This window comes from Pantherophis guttatus, chromosome 5 (assembly GCF_059756535.1).
Source record: "Pantherophis guttatus breed Tessera chromosome 5, ASM5975653v1, whole genome shotgun sequence".
Classification (NCBI taxonomy): Eukaryota; Metazoa; Chordata; class Lepidosauria; order Squamata; family Colubridae; genus Pantherophis; species Pantherophis guttatus.
In genome coordinates, this window is record NC_142067.1 from 24,491,215 (window position 1) to 24,511,347 (window position 20,133).

The 20,133-nt window shown below is 38.7% G+C and overlaps 1 protein-coding gene across 1 annotated transcript in view; it reads right to left on the reverse strand.

The window, feature by feature from the left end:
- Positions 1 to 20,133, reverse strand: part of FLT1 (fms related receptor tyrosine kinase 1) — a 123,981-nt gene that overhangs the window by 62,207 nt on the left and 41,641 nt on the right. The window contains exon 10 of the mRNA XM_034410806.3: positions 19,958 to 20,114. Within this exon, the coding sequence (XP_034266697.2) occupies positions 19,958 to 20,114 (157 nt within the window). The remainder of the gene's footprint in view (positions 1 to 19,957; positions 20,115 to 20,133) is intronic.

Here is a 20,133-nt window from a genome sequence, read left to right on the forward strand (position 1 = left end):
CCTTGTAAATAATTATCTTTAGCAAAGTGGAATTTAAAATTAAATGTTTATGTTATTTTCATTGACAGTGATCCATGATCAGAAAACATCAAAACGTCCCATAATTTTCTCACGTTTTTATGTCAGTATTTTTCATGCTGGTTGGGGAATTCTGGGTTTTGAAGTGCACACAAAGTTGCCAAGCTTGAAAAACACTGGTTTGTGTCATTGAAAAAAAACAATTCATTGTTATGCATTATAGGAAATATAAATATTAAGGAAAACACAAAAACAGTTTTCTTTGCTCTCCTTCTCCTTGCTTCCACCAGGTTAATTCCAGAATATCTCTGAACCTTCCAGATTAAATTTGGGAGACATCAGAGAGAAATACAGTTAAGAAAAATGTGTGTATTGATTGTGATAATGTGTACAACTGGATTGTGTGATATTTTTTTCTACATGTACCTCACAATACCATTTGACTTCATGCAACTGTTAATAGCATTGCACAGATGTTTTAGTGCTCTTAACTGTTTCCAAGATCAGTAAAAAGATTGATAAATGGGGGGACACACAGTAACAGATTGATCAACAATCTTGCTTTTCATAATAAATAAATATCTTCCTAAATCATTGTCAAAATTGAAATGACTGGAAAGTGTTTTTTAAAAATAATATTGTGCTATGTTATAGTATTACAACTTGAAAGTTCAAAGCTGATAGTACTATAGCTTTAGTAATAATGTAATAAATGCTTTAAAAATCTGCATGGAGTCACAAAATACTGCATACTTAAAATGATAAATTTCAAATGATGCCATATGAATGCCATATTCATAAAAGCACAGAAAATGAATTGCAACATGGCGTATAGTTTACTATGGATGAACACAGTGTTGTTTAGTATGAGATTGTATCTTCTCCTAACTTTGAATGGTCAGTGAAGAGGCATTTTAATATATACCCTGTTTCCCCCAAAATAAGACATCCCCTGATAATAAGCCCAATCGGGCTTTTGAGCACATGGCAATAAGGCCAAGTGCTTATTTCAGGGTTCAAAAAAAATATAAGACAGGGTCTTATTTTCCGGGAAACACAGTATAAATAAGCGAATATTCCATACAAAGCATCCTTAGCATGTTATGTTAAAAATTTTTTTTAAAAAAACCTGATGTACTTATGAAAAACACCTTGGAATTTCATATAAAGATACAATATGTGTCCACTGAACAAAACATGGAATGATTGCCTCAACCATTTCGAATTCTGCCTCAACATCAAGAAAACTGAGTACTTAGAGACTGTCACCACCCCTGGAACGCTTCAAATCAATGGAGAAAACCTAAAGAAGGTGGACATTTTTCAGTATCTGGGATCCTATTTCCAAGGCAATGGTGACATCAATGGCGAGGTGCGAGCAAGGGTGAATGCAGCCTGGATGCATTGGTGAGAACTCACTGGTATGTTATGTTAAGAGCCTCGGTGGTGCAGTGGTTAGAGTGCAGTGCTGCAGGCCACTTCTGCTGACTACCAGTTGCCTGCAATTTGGCAGTTCAAATCCCATCAGGCTCAGGGTTGACTCAGCCTTCCATCCTTCCAAGGTGGGTAAAATGAGGACCCAGATTGTTGGGAGCAATATGCTGACTCTGTAAAAACCGCTTAGAGAGGGCTGTAAAGCACTATAAAGCGGTATATAAGTCTAAGTGCTATTGCTATGCGACAGACGAATGCCAACCCATCTCAAATATAAGATTTACAAGACAACCATCCGCCCTGTTGCACTGTATGGCACTGAATGCTGGGCAACAACAACAGGGACTGAAAGCTATTCCCATGCCACGGAAATGCGAATGCTCCATTGGATATCGGGCATCTCCCTTCTTGCCCACATCACAAATGACACCATTTGACAATATTTTGGTCTGGCATCAATTATAGAGAAGATGAGAGAAGACCAGCTTTGCTGATATGGACATGTCCTGAGAGCACCGTTGCCGTTCCACCATTCCCCCGGAGATAAGAAGAATCCAGGACCTCAATGCCTTCCGTCGTTCCCTGAAAACCTATCTTTTTCAACAAGCCGGGTTGGCTTAAGAAGAAATTTTTAAAATTTTTAAATTCTTTTAATTAGTCTGTGATTCTTAACTTTCGGGCCAAAATTTATATATATTTTTAAATGTTTAAATGTTTTAATATTTGTATTCTATGTTTTTTATCTTGGCTGTACACCGCCCTGAGTCCTCAGGGAGAAGGGCGGTATATAAATTGGAAATTAAATTAAATTAAATTAAATTCCCAAGACTGCCTACCAACTAGAAGTCAATGGCCGGCGACCTCACGGGCACCCAAAACAGAGATGGCAAGACACTATCAACAAAGATGCAAGCCATGGGCCTGTGCCCTGGAGACACAGCTGACCATGCAAAGTGGGGTTCAATGATCCAAAAAGGAGACCCTGCACTTGTGGGAATACACTAGGAAGAAGAAGGAGGAGGAGGAGGAGGAGGAGGAGGAGGAGGAGGAGGAGGAGGAGGAGGAGGAGGAGGAGGAGGAGGAGGAGGAGGAGGAGGAGGAGATGTGTTCACTAAACAGTTATGTATCCATTCAGCTTTTATATACTGTATTATAAATTCTGCCCATAACAAGACAAGCAGGATGTTGCATTAAAAAAATGTGTGGGTGGTGATTAGCATCTTGACTTAGAGATGATTCAATACTAGGTCAAGATACTGAGAATTGTCCACTTTTATTTTTTTTTTAAAAAAATAATTTTATGCTTTCCTTATCCATAATAAAGTAGGATCATGAATCTGGTTAAAGAAAGCTAGTCTGCTATCTCGAAGTATACATCAAACACTATCCTAAAAGTTATTTGAAATTGCCAGGAGATTAGGCACATCTGGAACTGTTATTACTCCTTTCATTTATTTGAGCATCAACTTTGCAAACTATTTCTGAATCTCCCTTAGGTTTTTATCACATGGAAAATTAACATTTTAGAATGAAAGCCCTGCTAGGCAGATATTGCTAATAAGATGATCCTGATGAAAGGAAATAAATTGGCATACATAAAGCAAAACAACCCTACTCCCAAACCAAAACACCAATCAGTAACTCCATGCAGTAGCCTTGAGCCCTTACTATTAAAATACTTAAATCCCTGTATATCAATCTATGTCTGTGATGCTCAATTGGTTTGCCAATCAGACCAGTTCCTCATCTGTAACACCAGTGGTGGGTTGCCCTCGGTTCGCACCGGTTCTATAGAACCGGTAGTAAAACCGGCGGGAGGCTCCACCCACCGACCCCAACATCATCAAAATGCTTCTGCGCATGTGTAGAAGCTTCTGCGGTTGTGCAGAAGAGTGTACATGCGCACTCACTTCGCTGCAAGCCGGTAGTAAAGGTAAGTAGAACCCACCCCTGTGTAACACCCTATGGCAGGGTTTCTCAACTTTCTCAACCCTATCAACTTTAAGACGTGTGAACTTCAATTCCCAGAATCCACAGCCAGCAAGCTGACTTCTGAATTCTGAGAACTGAAGTCCACATATTTTAAATTTTCAAGGCTGAGAAACACTGCCCTATGGCAAATATGTACTAGATAATTATTATACAGCCTTAGAGAAATAACTCTACACCTGCAGTAGTCGATTGCTAACACATTTCTTTGCCATTGTTTGAATTGATTCTTTTTCAGGAGTGGTAAGGAAGACGATTTCAAACAGTCTGGTTGGTTGTTTATTTATTGTCCTGTCTAGGATAATAATTCTATGTTTGTCTTTCTCTGTTTTTTAAAAATATTACTTATGGTGTCAGTTTTCCATCAGTTTAAAGCAGCTGACTTTTTTTAAAAAAAAACTTGTGCAATACTGAATCTTATATAATAAGTATACTAATAGTAATAATGCAAAACTTCAACTACAGGTGGTCCTCGACTTACAATTCATTTAGTGACTATTCAAAGTTACAACAGACCTGAAAAAAGTGACGTATGACCATTTTTCTCACTTACAACTGTTGCAGCATCACTGTGGTCACATGATTGAATTCGGATGCTTGGCAACTGACTCATATTTATGACGGTTGCAGTGTCCTGGAGTCATGTGATCAACTTTTGTGACTTTATGACATGCAAAGTCAATGGGGAAGCCAGATTCACATAACAACCGAGTTACTAATTTAACAACTTCAGTGATTCACCTAACAATCATGGCAAGAAAGGTCGTAAAATGGGGCAAAACTCACTTAACAAATGTCTCAGTTAGCAATAAAAATTTTGGGCTCAATTGTGGTCGTAAGTCGATGACTACCTGTACAATCTCAACAAGCTACCAAAGCTTTTGAGTGCTAGAATGGAATGGCGCCATCAGTGAGAGTTTCTTGACAAACTGCCATGGCACAGAGCACTACAAGTGTAGCATTGTTCAATCTTCTTACTGTTCTCCTCGCCCTAAAGGACAACATGTTTTCTACAAACTGGACTCTGTGAATTTCGATACTACATAAGGGTCAAATTTTGTTTTCCATACTTTCTTTATTCCTTCATAAATGGAAGAAAAGTATCAGAAGAATTTGATGTTAACAACACAGGCAAAAGCAAAATAACTTTCTGGAGAATTCTAGGAGTTGAAGACTACACATTACTGAGGTTTAGAAATGCTGGTCTAACCCCAGCTGTATGGCTACCTATTAAAATCTAAGCAGTAACTGCAGATTCCTTTTACGGTATGATATGTAAATTATTGTAGGTCTTTTGCTGGGAAGCAATGTTGGCACTTCATTGCATGCCTAAAACGATGAACAAAATCGCCTTTCACATGTTCTAGGTATGGCATGCCAGCAAATATACTTAGAGTAACAAGGTTTTATTTACTTCAGCAATTGAGCTAAAATGGAAGCTAGTTTAGGAGGAAAGCAAGAAAACCAGAAGCATAATGATTTGGCTCAGATGTTGTAGTCAAGATATGCTTCTCTTCCAGAAAGTCTGAATAAGTTGGTCAGTGCATGGCCAGGGAAGGGCTGAATTCCTTCATGTCTATAATCAGGCTCCAGCAAATTAGATCAGAAGCAGAAAAGGAACTATTGAGAAGAATTTCAAGCAGAGAGAGAGAGAAAGATCCAACCTAAGTAGCATAGGGTTGTGGAAAATTAAATTAGGTTTTCCATGCTGAATTTCTTGTAAGTTGATAAGTTTGATAAGGCTATCAGTTGGTCTGGCAATTAAGGCACCAGGCTAGTAAGCAAGAGAGCATGAATTCAAGTCATGCCTTAGCCATGAAAGCCAGTTGGGTGAATCTGGGCCAGTCTTTCTCAGCCCAACTCACCTCACAGGGAGGAAGGTGTGGGAAAAACAGAAGGAAGAAGATGTATTGGATATATTCACTTCCTTGAGTTATTTGCAAAAATAATAAAGGCGGGACATAAACAAATAAAAAATATGAATCCAGAATTTTCTTGCTCACAGCTTAGTTCAGGGGTGTCAAACTCAAAGCCCGGGGGCTGGATCCGGTCTGCGAGGTGCTTAGATCTGGCCTGCAGGGCCGCTGTGGCTGACCTACGGTGCCTCTGCCAGTGAAAACTGAGCTTGGGATGGCCGTGTGCAGCCCTCCCAAGCTCCATTTTCATTGGCAGAGGGTTGCAGGAGGCTGTCGCAGCTGATAATGGAGCTCGCGAGCCCATTTTCACTGGCAGAGAGCTCAGGCCACCACAGGTGCCCTCGATATGAGTGATGTTGAGCCGGCCACACCCAGCCTGGCCACACCCACCCCAGACCCCCAAGGTGAAACCCAATCCTGAGGTGGCCCTCAATGAAATCGAGTTTGACATCCGTGGCTTAGTTGCTTATCCATGTTAATTGTTCAAATTTCATCTTGTTACTTTCTTTAAAAGTTGTGTGATGTTGATGAATGGTTGGGATTTATCCATAAGATAAATAGCGATAGGAACGTTCCCTCCCGCTGCGCCCCCCCCACCCGTGAGACTGGTCTATCAGGGCAACCTGGTCTACCCAATAGAAAAATAGCGATAGGAATCTATTTTTTCATAATGTGAAACATTGTCCTATGAAAAAAGACCAACATCAACAAAGATGCAAAATCCATTGTAGTCTTGACCGTATTCCAGATTCACTGTGAATCACCTAGTAGTTTTAATAATGCATTCTCTGTGGGATATAATCCACTCAGCAATGTCTCCAGTGATTCATTTTCCATGTAACATAAATGAACTATTCTGTTTGTAATGAGACTAGCCTAGCTCATGGAGATAGCTAGTATTTGGAAAGTATCCAAGACTTATAATTAATTTAAATATTCTAAATATTCAGAAGCCTTGATTCCGCCCCCCCCCCACCCAAATTTTCAGATTTATCCATCAGTGATCAAAAGGGGGCATATACAAGGGAGCTTGTATATGCCACTCCAGTCATTAATGGTCTTGAACAATTCACATAGACTGCTGGGCAAATGAGATGACAACAATGATGGAAGGAAGAAAAACCCATTTTATATAACCGGAAAATAATCTTTCTGATTAGCCAAGGGGCAATATCATTCCATTCACAAGAAAGGAATTTCAAATAAAGATGTTATAGCTCATAATATATCTCTTCCCAAAGTCCTAAAAACCTTCCTAAAAACCAGTATGGTTAAGTCTAAACAGATTTTGGAAGAATGCTGTTTCTGGCAGAATTGGAAAGTCTTCATGGATGTTACTGACAGTGTTTCTGAAAAGAAGGAAGCCCTTTCTTCCTGATCTTATTAAGTAGGCAGATATAGTCAGGAGTGAGTAATCCTGAAGACACTAACATTTTCCCTTATGCAATTTGGAAATAAAACTATAGCTTTATTAGATACCCAATTCAAGAGACTATGGTTCAATCAATGATGAAAATCTCATTTTTGCCATAAATATTTCATAATTCATCTACCTATTACTCTACATGTCTATCACATATCCACGATTACAGATCCAGTTAGTATGTGTTTGGGAAGGTATCATTCAGCTTTGGAAACCAGAAGTCATTAATTTTAGTTTCAATTTCCACAGAAATGAGGAAAGCGGAAGAAGCAGTCAAAGCTATAAATCTAATAACCCTACATTCAAGAACACCAGCTCTGTAAAGAAATGTGTACTTTCCCAAAACAGTATCCGAGCCTCAGGAGGCACATTTTGTATGCTTTGGTCTTACAGAGCATATATTGCTAAGTTTTAAAAGGCACATATGCCTAGGATATCAACCAGCAAGCTCTTGAGAAGGAATCTAGGACAGAGGGGGAGACGGGAGGGGGGGGGAAGACATGACTCTTAAGGATACATCAAACTCTTAAGGAAGTAAATTGTGCCATGTTTGAAGATGCAAAGATAATCACTGTGCTGGGAACCGTCTTATATGCAGGAGGAAGCCAAACAACAAGAGGAAAGCAGCATATGCTCCTAATTTCGCACAGGAAGCTCCCAGCACCTCCTGCCTAAGTAAGATAAGAAAACTCCCATGGCCTATTCTGGACAAGGCCACTGTTATCACCCTTAGCTTCACACTATCCTCTCCCTACTCCACAGTTTGCTGTCTTAATGAGATCCTACCTCCAATTGCTTGCAGCTTGCCAAGTACAATAGAATGAAATATTTATAACTGTGGATAGGGAAGCTTTCCAGGCTGAAAGTTTACTGCGTGTCACCTTGATATTTGTCCATGGATTTAAAGTATAAACTAGTTTATTGATTACAAGGACTACTGATATAATATCCAGTAACAGGGCTCTGTTATTAGAACTTAAATCACTCATAAAAACACAACTATGTCTTCAGTTATGATAAACAATACATTATATACATTGTATTTTACAGGTATAGCATTTCAGATAAAGAACGCTCTGATCCATAAAATACTCCTAAGTAATAAGTTTTGAATATCACTGTCGCCTGTAAAAAGATTAGAGTCTTAAGACTTTTTAAAAACCTGCTAGGAAAAAAAACCCTACCAGGTAAGATATGGATTTTGCCTTTTAAAAAGAGTTTATAGTAATGTTTTTTAAACATACACAGGACACATTTTTCAATGCATATAGTAATCAATAAAAGGAAATGTAAAATGTGACACAAGTTACTATTAAAAATAATCATAAAATTTTTTGGAAATCCTTTCTGTGATATTCGTTGTAAGAAGTATTTTTAGGCAAATCTTGCATGTTTATGAGTCATCCTGAAATTATGGATAATTTTCAAAAGGACATTCCAGTGTCATTTTGGGAAAAACTATAGAGCCTTAAATACGAAGATAAATATTAGTGACATTCAGGGTATGAAAGGCATAAAAATGATGTCATCTTTTTTGAAAAGTTACAACAGCTTCTTTTAACCATATCTAGTCTCATTCCAAGTTGTAGCTGAATTAATTTTCCTCATCGGTCTCCATTTCAATCAATATGAATTATTTCTTTCAGGGGTATATTCCTTGCCTCGTGACCCACAAAGCTCAGCATCTCATTTGCAATCCTCAGCATTCCAAGATTCTATCACCTTTCTTCAAGTGTTACCATTGTGAGGTCATTTGCTTTCTCTTCCCTTTCCCTTAAAAAACAATCTACCGAAGGTCTGGAAAAAAACAGCCATCCTATTTCCACCAATATCTTTGATTACATCCTCCACTCCCTGAAAAATTGTTCACTACTTTCCTGCCTTTGATGTCCAGAATCCACAGGGAAGTAGATCCACTGTGATCTCAGATCTACACAGGTTGAGAGGTGTCTTCAATGATTTCTTTTAGTAATCATAATATTATATTAGCAGAGCATTAGGTAGGAGTTTTATGGTGGGGAATCTTGTTCACAAACCTACCAGCGAAATGCCAGAATTACTCAATAAAAGCCATACAATATTGATTCCAATGTTCCAAAACCCACAGGGTTCATACAGAAAGGACAACTAGAATCTAACCAGTGACAACTATACATTGTTGTCTGTTTCTTTTCCATTTGTTTCCTTCATAATTTGTGCTGCATTAAGACTAATTGGAGGCAGACAATAAGTCCATAATATAATTAAAGCCCCAAGTTCACATGAGCAATATAACATAAGAGACACCCACGAAAGGTCACAAGGTTGCCTCTTTTAACATTTATTACAGGGAGTTAACTAGGCATTTATTCATGCCTATTTGTCATCTGAACCAATTCTAACACAACCGAGAGTGAAACAGAACAATCCTGGCGGTGTTCCAAGGAAGGAATCTTCCTTATTAAACCCACAACTTTTGTAGGCTCATTGTGGCTGTTATATGCCTTTGTTTCCTGAATGAATCAGTGACCTAATGTTTCTGAATGCAATACGATGGCATGTTCTAGGGATTACTCAACTTCCTATCTTCAATGAATTGTGTTACACCAGGCAGATAAATATTGTCTTTTATAGTTTCCAAGCAGTTTTATAGTCTCTGCATGTGTGTATACTATGAATAGGAATGCATGCATTTGCTGCACACATCAGCATACTGTGCAGATGGCTAAAAGCAACAATAGGTCTAACAGAAAGGAAAGAAAAGGAATCTGAGCAATTGGTAAGCAAGGACTCTCTATATATTTATGAACATGTAAAGTTAAGCTTTTCAGTTATTTGCAACTGTTTGGCGGGAAAGGGTCCATCTGTATCATATGTATTGACTAACCATCTTCATACTATTACTGCTTCTGTGCTATAAAGGCCACAGTACCTTGACTATAGTTTGTAATAAACCCCATTAATTGTGATTAATCTACTTTTAACAAGCAGTCTCACACTCAGATTGGCACTCTGTAAAACTAAACATTCATTGAATTACATTGTTGTGCCATCCAAGGTGCTTATCAGTATTGGTACCATCTTTACTTCTAGTTCTTTAGCTGTGTTGGTCTTTGTTCGCAAGTAATTTAAGAAACCGGAAAGAGCAAAAATGGAAGAGGTAAGGATAAAGACAAGCCTAATAAAAATATTGGCTTACCACAAGAAAAAAAAAATGAAGTCGTTTTAAGTAAAGCAACAAATATTAGAACAGCTGAGGAAATGGAATGCTATGACATAAATTATCCAATTTAAACAAAATCAGCTGTTTCAATCAGACCAGAGGTGATTCTGGTCTGAGGTATAAATGGCAATAGGAATTTTGAAAACGGAAAACCAAATAAAAAGGAAACAATCCAGTTTTGAAAAGCTCTTTGGGACATGAGAAAAAAAAAGAAAATTCTGGATGAGTAGAAAGAATCTGGAGATGAATTTAATAAAAATCAAATGGAAAAACTTTACTAATGACAACAGAAATGGTTAAAAATTGAGCTAAAAAAGGGTTAAAAACAGGACATCTCCTGGAAGTGATCAACCACATGGCTTTTGGCTCAAATATCTGACTTACTTACATCCAATTATAGCTAAACATCTTAATGAAATATTGCATAAAGGACACATCACCTAATAACTGTATCTGATTCAAAAAGACCCAGCAAAACTGATAACACCAAGAAATGCAGGCCCTATAATATACTTGCTTGTATGTTTAAATACTTGCTTGTTTAAATTATTCACAGGCATAATAGCAGACAACATACAAAATTAGTTAGAAGAAAATAGCATCCTCCCTGTTGAACAGAAAGAGAGAGAAAAAAAGGAAAAACACAGGTACCAAAGATCAACTTTTGAGTGATAAAATGGTTCTGGAGAATTGCTGAAAAACCAATTTGAATATGGTCTGGATTGTTATAAAAAGGTGTTTGATTCATCACCATATAGTTGGATCATCAAATGTTTGGAAACACTGGTATCAGTAAAAATATTAGAAAAACTATACTGAGTGGTAGAAGACAGAATTGGTGGTTGAAAATTAAAAATATGGGTTTATCAACCTTCGGAGAGACATCTTCTAGGATGATTTATTATCTCTCTTATTATTTGTCATTGTCATGATCCTACGTTCAGTGATTTGAAAGTAACAAATACAAACCTTGGCTGTCAAACAGCAAAGCATGTTAATAAAATCTCACATTTACTTTCTATGGAAGATCTGAAGCTTTATGGAAAATCAAAAATCAAAATCCAGTCATTGCCAAACACATTGACAGAATTTTTAGCACAGCTATAGCAATGGAATTCAACTGAGGGAAATGTTCTAGAGTAACAAGGAAGAAGTATAAAATCCCGAATAGAAACGAAATTAAAATGCCAAAAGACCAACTATCCAGAGCAGGGGTGAAATGCTCCCTGTTTGGACCGGATTGGGCTATCCGGTAGCGATCATGGTGGGTGGTTCGGCGATCCGGTAGCGATGGCGGAGCAAAGCTCTTCCCACCCGCCCCAGTGTCATTACTTCCGGGTTTTAACCACGAAGTAATGTGTTTTTTACCTTCTGTGCATGCACTTCTGAAATGGTAAGGAAGGTAAGTAGATTTCACCCCGATCCAGAGCTATCATGATGAGGCTTGCAAGCATCTGGCCATTTTATAGTTAGATAACATTAAGTATAGACAACTTAAAAATGTGATTATTAAAGAGAACATCCAAAATAAGAAAATTGCTAAAGACAAAATTGACTGGTGTAACACCATCCAAGACATCAATTCCTAGACTATACCTGTGATATAATACATTGCTGGAATTATTAACTGGACCCAAGCTGAACTGGACAGTTAGGAATGAAAAACAAGAAAACTGATAACTATTCACTATGTATTACAGCCTCGTAGTGATTTTGATAAATTATATATGGTCCACAGAAATGGAAGCAGAGGTTTACTTCTGTTGAACAAACTGTCAAAGTAAAAAAGCATGGATTGGCTGATTATCTTTTTAAAAAAACCAGCCAAGAACTGATGAAAAGTTAAAAATTGGAACTTACTAAATGTACAGGAAACAAAAAGTAAATATCAAAATAATGTAATAAAAAATACAAACAGAATGCTGGCACGCAAAAGAATCACATGGTCCATGTCTACAAAACATTGAGGGGAAAGTGGATAAAGATAAAATCTGGCAATGGCATAAAACAGGAACATTTAAAAAAGAAACTAAACCCTTGATTTTGTCTGTGCAAGAGCAAACTATTTGAACTAATGCAATCAAGGCCAATGTTGAAAAATTATCAAATGATTCAAAGGGCGGATTGTGTAAAGAAGCAAAAGAAACAATAGATCCTATTCTCAGCTCATGTCAGAGGATTCCACAAATTGATTATAAACAATAGCATAGCACAGTAACATAATAATTCACTGGAACATCAGGAAAAATTATCATGAAACAGTCATGAAAAATTGGTAGGAACATATAGTTGAAAAAGAAGCCAAACATGAGCAGGTTAAAATATTTTGGGATTTCTGAATACAGATTGATAAAGTCATAGCTAACAACACATATAACAGATATAACTGTGATTGAAAGCAAGACTGTGTGGATAATTGATGTGACAATACCAAGTAATAGTAGAATAGAAGACAAAAAATTGGAGAAGATCACAAAGTATCAATACCTGAAAATCAAAACTCAAAGATCATGGCATAAACTGGCCTTGGTTATCCACAACAGGGGTGAAATACCGGTTCGGACCAGTTCAACCGAACCAGTAGCGATGACAGCAGATAGTTCCGAGAACCGGTAGCAATGTCAGCACGAGGCTCCGCCCACCCGCCCGGTCATCATTATTTCCTGGTTTTAACCAGGAAGGGTTTGCGCATGCGCAGTGTGTCCATGACACACATGTGATGCACGAGCTGAGTGAGCGTGTGCGCAGGGCGCGTGTACTTCCAAAACGGTAGGGAAGGTAAGTAGATTTCATCCCTGACTCACATATATACTATGTCAATATATTACAACATCCTAAGTTCTTGGGAAGGTACCGTAGATGTGTATGAAGGCCATCACTAGCTAAAGAACTGGCAACTGTGACTTCACAATATTTTGAAAATATAATTTTTATTATAAATATGTATGTTTATCAAATTGAACTCTGAAGAATATGGATAAACAAACAATACAATAACTAGAAAAATGTACAATAATCCATAAACTAACTGGTTGGAGTTATAGAAGCCTAAGATTTAATGCCAGTTCACCCACTGGATTACCGTATTCGCTCTATAAGACGCACAGACATTTCCACCCACTTTTTTTGGGGGGGGGGGGAAGTGCGTCATAGTCCAAAAAGTACAGTACTTTGTGAAACCAATTATCTTAGTTTTTTACATCTCCTGAATAAAATCTATCTTGTTCAAAATGCATTTATTAGTAATATATAGTGATAAATAAATATCTGAACATGGCTTATTGAAGATCCCAAAATCATCTGCTGATGAGGTCAAAGAACCACCAAGAGGTTGTGTCCTCTATGCCCCAGAAAGACCATTATAACAAGATGGAGAGCAACCTGGCCCCTCATGTAAGCACGAGAAGGTCAGCTACAGAGAATTTCGACTCCTGAATTAAAGACAGAATACAAAACTAACAATAGATAAATTTGCTTTGTAATAGAGCATTTGATATCTTCTGCTTCATTTTCAGGAGGTTTCCAGTGAGGAAATCATTTAGTAATTCATTTTGAAGAATAAATTTTTAAAAAGCAAAACAAAAGGGATAATTCAACCACAAGCAGTTAGATCCAGTCTACCTATCGTGCATGATGTGTGTTCACTGAACTCAGCATTAGTCATTTTTAGTTTAGTCCCTGTTTTAAGCATATTTGGATGAGCAGATGCAGAGCTGACTCACCAAAATACACTGGATGTTTTGAATTGTTTCAGAAAGACTTAATGCTGGGAAATACAGTATATTCTACAGTTGGATGAATGCCAAAAGGCAGAATGCTCTTGGCTAATGAGCAATTATGAGCAATGGGCAATAACTCTTTCTGAAATTTGCAGGAGATGGTCTGCAGTGGGGAAACAATTCAAGGGGCTGAGGACGGATTACTTATTTCACCTGAACTTTCACTTTATTATTTTAAAATTCCAAAGATGTATTGTTGTTAAGCAGAATTTTGGATTCATGAATTAGGTAGCCATTTCATCCAGTGAAATTTCATAAGCATTGGTTAAAACAGAAGAAAAATAAAATAAATGCCTGGAACTTTTGACATTGAAGTGTGAGTATCCATGTTATCCCATACCTTCCCTTTTTCTTCCAATTTTTCTCTTTACCTTTGAACAATCAACTAATAACTCTTTCACTGAGCATTTTCAATTTCTTTATTAAGATTTTTTTTGGGGGGTTGAGGGGGTCATTTTACATGCAATGATGTCTTTGTTCATTTATTTAATAAAATGATATGCTGCCCATGTCACGTTTTGAGGGTTACAATCTTCTTACATGTTACATGTGTGAATGGCGCCATTTAGCCATCACCTCTGCACATCAGAAATAGAGATGCTGCCATTTATATCCTATTCAGCATCAAATTAGGTTTGTTGGATCAAATTAGGTTTTGTTGTGTCCTGTCGGCTGCCGGCCCCTCCAGCAGCCGAATCAGATGAGGAAGTAGCGTTGGAGTCCGGGCCAGCATCAAGGCAACCTGAGAGCTCCGAGGGGGAAGAGGGAATGGAGCTGTCAGAGATAGAGACAGAGGTGGAGCCTAGGCCATCCATCAGCCCTCAGATGGAGAGTCAACAGCCCCCAGGTCTGGAGGTGGCTGATGAGGAAGAGGAGGAACAGCTGGGTCCAGTATCTGACATGCGGATGCGCAGAAGGTAGGAGAGGAGAGCAGTGGAAATCTATGAGCTGATCCTTGGGACGGAAGAGCCATCCAAAGCCCCACCCTAGCTCTGGGGATAAAAGGCAGGTGGTGGAGATGAACAGGTGTGGCAGACAACTATTCATCTCCCTACTGGACAGATTTGTTAGCCTGTTTGTGTGAGAGAGACTTTTTGCCAGGCTGCTGGTGCTCCTAATAAAGGAATCATTGATTTAATACAGAGGGTTTGTCATGTTTGGGAGCCGTGTCTTTCTATAGAATAAGGATTTCCGTATGCTAACGTAATCAATTGCTGTGCAATTGATTCTTCCACACAGACATCTTTCTCATCAACAGCTGCATCACCCAGGAAAACCTACATAAAAATTTACGTCAGGATACCACAATAAACATGATGACTATTTTAGGTAATAACTTGATTGTTAGCCTAGAAATAATACTGTTAAATACTTTTAAAATGGTTAATTTGAATTCTGGACGCATAAGATTTCCTGAGAATGAACACAGGAAGAGTAATTTATAGACTTGCTGACTATGAGAGGACATGTAAAAAAAATGACATGAAGGAACAGTCAATCTTTCCCAGTTGAAGGGAATCAGGTCTAAGGATAGTCACACCTAACTACTCTCTCGGACAGTGGCTAATTTGAACAGCCTCCTTCACAATGGGATTACAACTGATCTGATCAATACAGACATATGGTGACTGTGGCATTCAGAGAGTCAAGAGCCAACCCATGTAGAGGACATCTGGGTCTGAAACAGGGCTTTAAAGAAATAACTGTTCCTAACTCCATAATAATTTTGTTGGGGGGGGGGAGTTATTTGGGGCAAAAAACTTCCTTCTTTTTGACTTGAAACTATCCTAGTAGTTTTGTCTTTCAGTCTTTGTTTGTTCCTCTGCCTCTATCTACAGCCCAAGCATATCACAGCAATCTTTCAGAACAATATTTTTGTCTGATCTCAAGCCCATAAGTCAGCATGAAGCCATCCTTATCTATGTCAGTGTTAAAGTCATGTTTCATCTTAATGCAACATACAGTCGTTTTGCTGTAGATATTGTCTAAGGCATTTTATTGATCATTTTGTTAGCAGTGCAGCTAGCTTAATATCAAGTGCTCACTTTAGCTGGTGCAGGCCTGTCCCTTCTCTTCAGTCTCTAGCCAACATCTTTTGCTTTGGACAAAGAGGACAGTATCTTTCAAACCAAGTTCTCATCTTTACTTGGATCAGCCTCAATAGTAGCTGTCCAGGGGTGGCAGAAGTAAGGAGAAAGTTTACGTGGTGAAGAAGTGGGAAAGAATTATTTCTGTCTCTGCCACTGATACCATGAAAGAACTTTCCCTACTTCGATCAGCTACGATTTAGGCTGATTTTGAAGACAACTTTAATGTTATTTTGGAATAGCATTCTTTTGGTGAAAGCTGCTGAGTGTCAACTGGATTACAGCAGCATACAAAAGTGATAAATAAATAAATAAATAAATAAATAAATAAATAAATAAATAAATAAATAGCTGATATAAGCTGCTCTTCAATCTCCTTCTTTTAAAGTTAATAGTGCCAGATAATTGCACTCTAAGCAATTTACTTTATGCCCTAGCTACATTAATGAATATATGTTCAGGGCATGTTACTAGTAATGTTTTATGAGAAGGCAGAGAAACAAAATCAGGGGATTCTGCCAATCCCTGTTCTTAATGCCTTGTTTGTGGTAAGACATAAGGACAGCAGCATTTGCCACCATGGTGCCCATGCAGGATAGGGTTTGCCAGAGAGGATGGCAAGGTTTATACCAGTATACAGGGATGCAATGTTCCCGGTTTGGACCGGATTGCCTGAACCGGTAACGATGGCGGCGGGTGGTTCAGAGAACTGGTAACAAAAATCCCTGGGCCCCACCACGCCCAGCTGAGGCGCGCGATCATCAGAGGTTTTTTTTTTTACTTTTAAAAGCATTTTTTCTTCGGCTGAAAAAATGCTTTTAAAAGTTTTTTTAAAAAGCCTCTGATGATCGCATGGCTTAGCTGGGATCGTCAGAGCCTTTTAAAAGCATTTTTTTTTACAACCTCTTCGGCCGAAGACACTGTAGAAAAAATGCTTTTAAAAGTTAAAAAAAAGAGTTTGCCACGCCCACCCAGTCACATTACCCCCCACCAAGCCACGCCCACAGAACCGGTAGTAACAAATTTTACATTTCACCACTGCCAGTGTATTTACTTGGATGGCACTTCTACTCAGCTGTCAGAAAGAATTTTTTGAGTTCTTATTCAAGAGTGAAAGGAATGTGAGTCCATATATTAAATGAATGTCAGTGAGTTCATGTATTAAATGAAACCATTTAAAGCATTGTTTGTTGAGCTACCTTAAAATAAAACCCAAAGAATGTCTTCTCCCACTCAGAAGAGTACAAGTGTGTGAATATAGAGATCTTATTGTCTCAGAGACTGCACATTGTCTTATAAACTCTTCAACTGTAGAGCAAATTTCAAAGGATTAGTTGGGTTGGACTTTTTTCAGTCTCTTGCATAACTAACTTTCTTTACTTCCACAATGCAACCACGTTTCCACACATATGTCTGTCATTGCTCAATTCTCCTTCATTAATGTTTTTCTGCTGAAATCTGGCCATTTCCGTGGAACTCATTACTTCTACCTCTCGCCTGGCCCTTCCTTTTTTTTATTTCTGTTGTTCGTAGAAATTAATGGCCCCACACTTTTCTTAGTAGGAGATATAGTGGTATATTTTAATCCCAGGGGTGCATTTTCAAGCTAATTCTTTTTCCTCTGTAAACTTATCAATAGAAAGGAAGAGGAGAATAACTGTAGCTCTGGAGTACACTCTTTTCATGAAAAGATCATGGGTTCAATCCAGTGGTGAAATGTAAAATTTGTTACTACCAGTTCTGTGGGCGTGACTTGGTGGGGGGATAATGTGACTGGGTGGCCTTGGCCAACTTTTTTTTTTTTACTTTTAAAAGCATTTTTTTCTACAACCTCTTCGGCCGAAGAGATTGTAAAAAAATGCTTTTAAAAGCCTCTAATGATCAGGCAACTCAGCTGGGATCGTTAGAGGCTTTTAAAAGCATTTTTTTCTACAACCTCTTCAGCCAAAGAGGTTGCAGAAAAAAATGTTTTTAAAAGCCTCTAGTGATCAGGCAACTCAGCTGGGATTGTCAGAGGCTTTTAAAAGCATTTTTTCTACAACCTCTTTGGGTGAAAGAGGATCTGACGATCCCAGTTGAGCCGCGTGATTATCAGAGGCTTTTTTTTTCACTTTTAAAAGCATTTAAAAAGCTTTTTCGGGCGAGGAGGTTGTAAAAAAATGCTTTTAAAAATAGGAAAAAAGCCTCTGATGATCGCGCAACTCAACTGGGCATGGCGGGGGGCACAGGGATTTTTGCCACCAGTTCTCTGAACCACCCGCCGCCATTGCTACCGGATCGAGCAATCCGGTCCGAACCGGGAGCATTTCACCCCGGTTCAATCTTTGAGTACGGTTAGGAACACTGCTTTTAACTTCTTCTTTGTCTTGTGCCATATCCGTCATCGGATGTTGGCAATCATGTTGGCGATCCTATTTTTATCAACAACTGATCAATATTGTGTTTAAGGGAGAATGGTCTGATTCACAATGATACTCATGGCTGGTCCATAACGCTAAAAAGCTATAATTTATTTGTGAGTAACAAATCCAAAAGAAAAGATAGATAGGTCGATAACAGAAAGAAAAATGAATAGTCCAATCTTTTGAAAAAGCATGCAACAGAGGATTTAAATTATCCCGACGTCTTCTGGGAATCTAACTCTGCCAAGACTCAGAAATCCAAAACATTCTTGTCTCCTCTTCCTGACAACTCCATTTGTCAAAAGGTGAAAGAAATTATAGTGGGGTCTCCTATCCTCTACTTAATCCCTACCAACAGGCAAGAATCAGATGAAGAATTAAAGATGGCATCTTGAGGGAAAGTGATCAGGTAATACTTGAATATAAGCTATCCTAAAGAAGAGGAACTAAAGCTTGCATACTGAACTTCAAATAGTAATCAACTTCAAAAGTTTTTCAGATTACAGATCTCTCAGTCTGACATGTATGTAAGGCAAGATATTCAAACTGATCATTAAGCAACATATTTATAAGCATTGTATAGGCATCAGTGGTGGGTTGTTACCAGTTCGCCCCAGATCAGGCAAACCAGTAGCGGTGCCGGTGGGAGGCTCCGCCCACCCACCCGGATGGTTCTCTGCACGCGCAGACGTGTCACATGCGCACGCACGCACACACGAACTGGTAGCAAACTAAATTGAAACCCACTACTGATAGGCATGCTGCAATTTCAGGGTAAAAAGCAGACCTTGTTTAATTTCTTTTCATCCCAACAATGTCTTTAGATAACCTGCATGAGGAACAAAACCAGTGATGCTGATGAAGTTATCTAATGGGTAACGAAGCATCAGCAAGCAAAACACCAGGCTCAGAGAGCACCATGTTTTGGTCCGCTGGTGGCCTGAGGAGCTGGCAGCAGAGTCGGACAGTGAGTAGGCTGGGGAGGACCATAGGCCAGTCTGGAGTCTGGGGAAGGCTCGGACGAGAGCTCTGCATCAAAGGCAGAAAAAGGGCCATCTGGGAGGTATGTGCTGCTTCCAGAGCCTCCAGAGTCAGACTTCAGTGAGGGGAAACCTGTTCCCAGTGCGCGCATGCGCAGAGCTGCCAGAAGGCAAGAACAGTTAAAACAAAAGGGACGACTTGGGAGTAAGGCTTGGAGATGATTGGCCCCTCCCATAAGACTTAAAAGAGGAGCAAAGGCACGTGGGCCTTTGCAGGAAGCAATATTGTTAATTCTGTTCAGTTTAAAGTCTGAAGCTCTGTTTGATTCTGGGCTCTGTGTGGCTTTGCCAATTAGGTCTTTAGCAGCGTGTCAAGGGAGATAAAGGTGGGTGATTATCAACCTTATCCCAAAGGACTCTTTACAACTATTTGGGACTCATCTGTGAATGAACAGAATTCACAGCTGTTGCAATAAAAGAGGCTTTTGGGACTACTCGTGTGTTTTACTGACTTAGGAAGCCTAGGTCAGAACACTCCACGGTAAAACCAGCTTTTGCATCATGCATCCTCCTCTATGACTCATGCTACCAACATAATTAATTTAAAACATTTTTAATATTAAGACATCATAAATACCTGAGTTGCCAATTGCATGGAGAAGACTTTTTATGAAAACATAGAAGGGCAATGATAGAGTATTGGAAACGAGGATCAAAAATGATCTACCTTGTTCTGGAATGGTTCTGTTGACATGGTTGCCAGGTCCATTTTATCACAGGTTGAGGAATTCCATAAACAATGCATGTTAAAATTTGCTTAGTTCCTAGTTGATAGAGAGTAGGACCAGGAATTGATGACACTTTTTCATAAATCTGAGGTTTCACTGTTAACAAACAAGAACA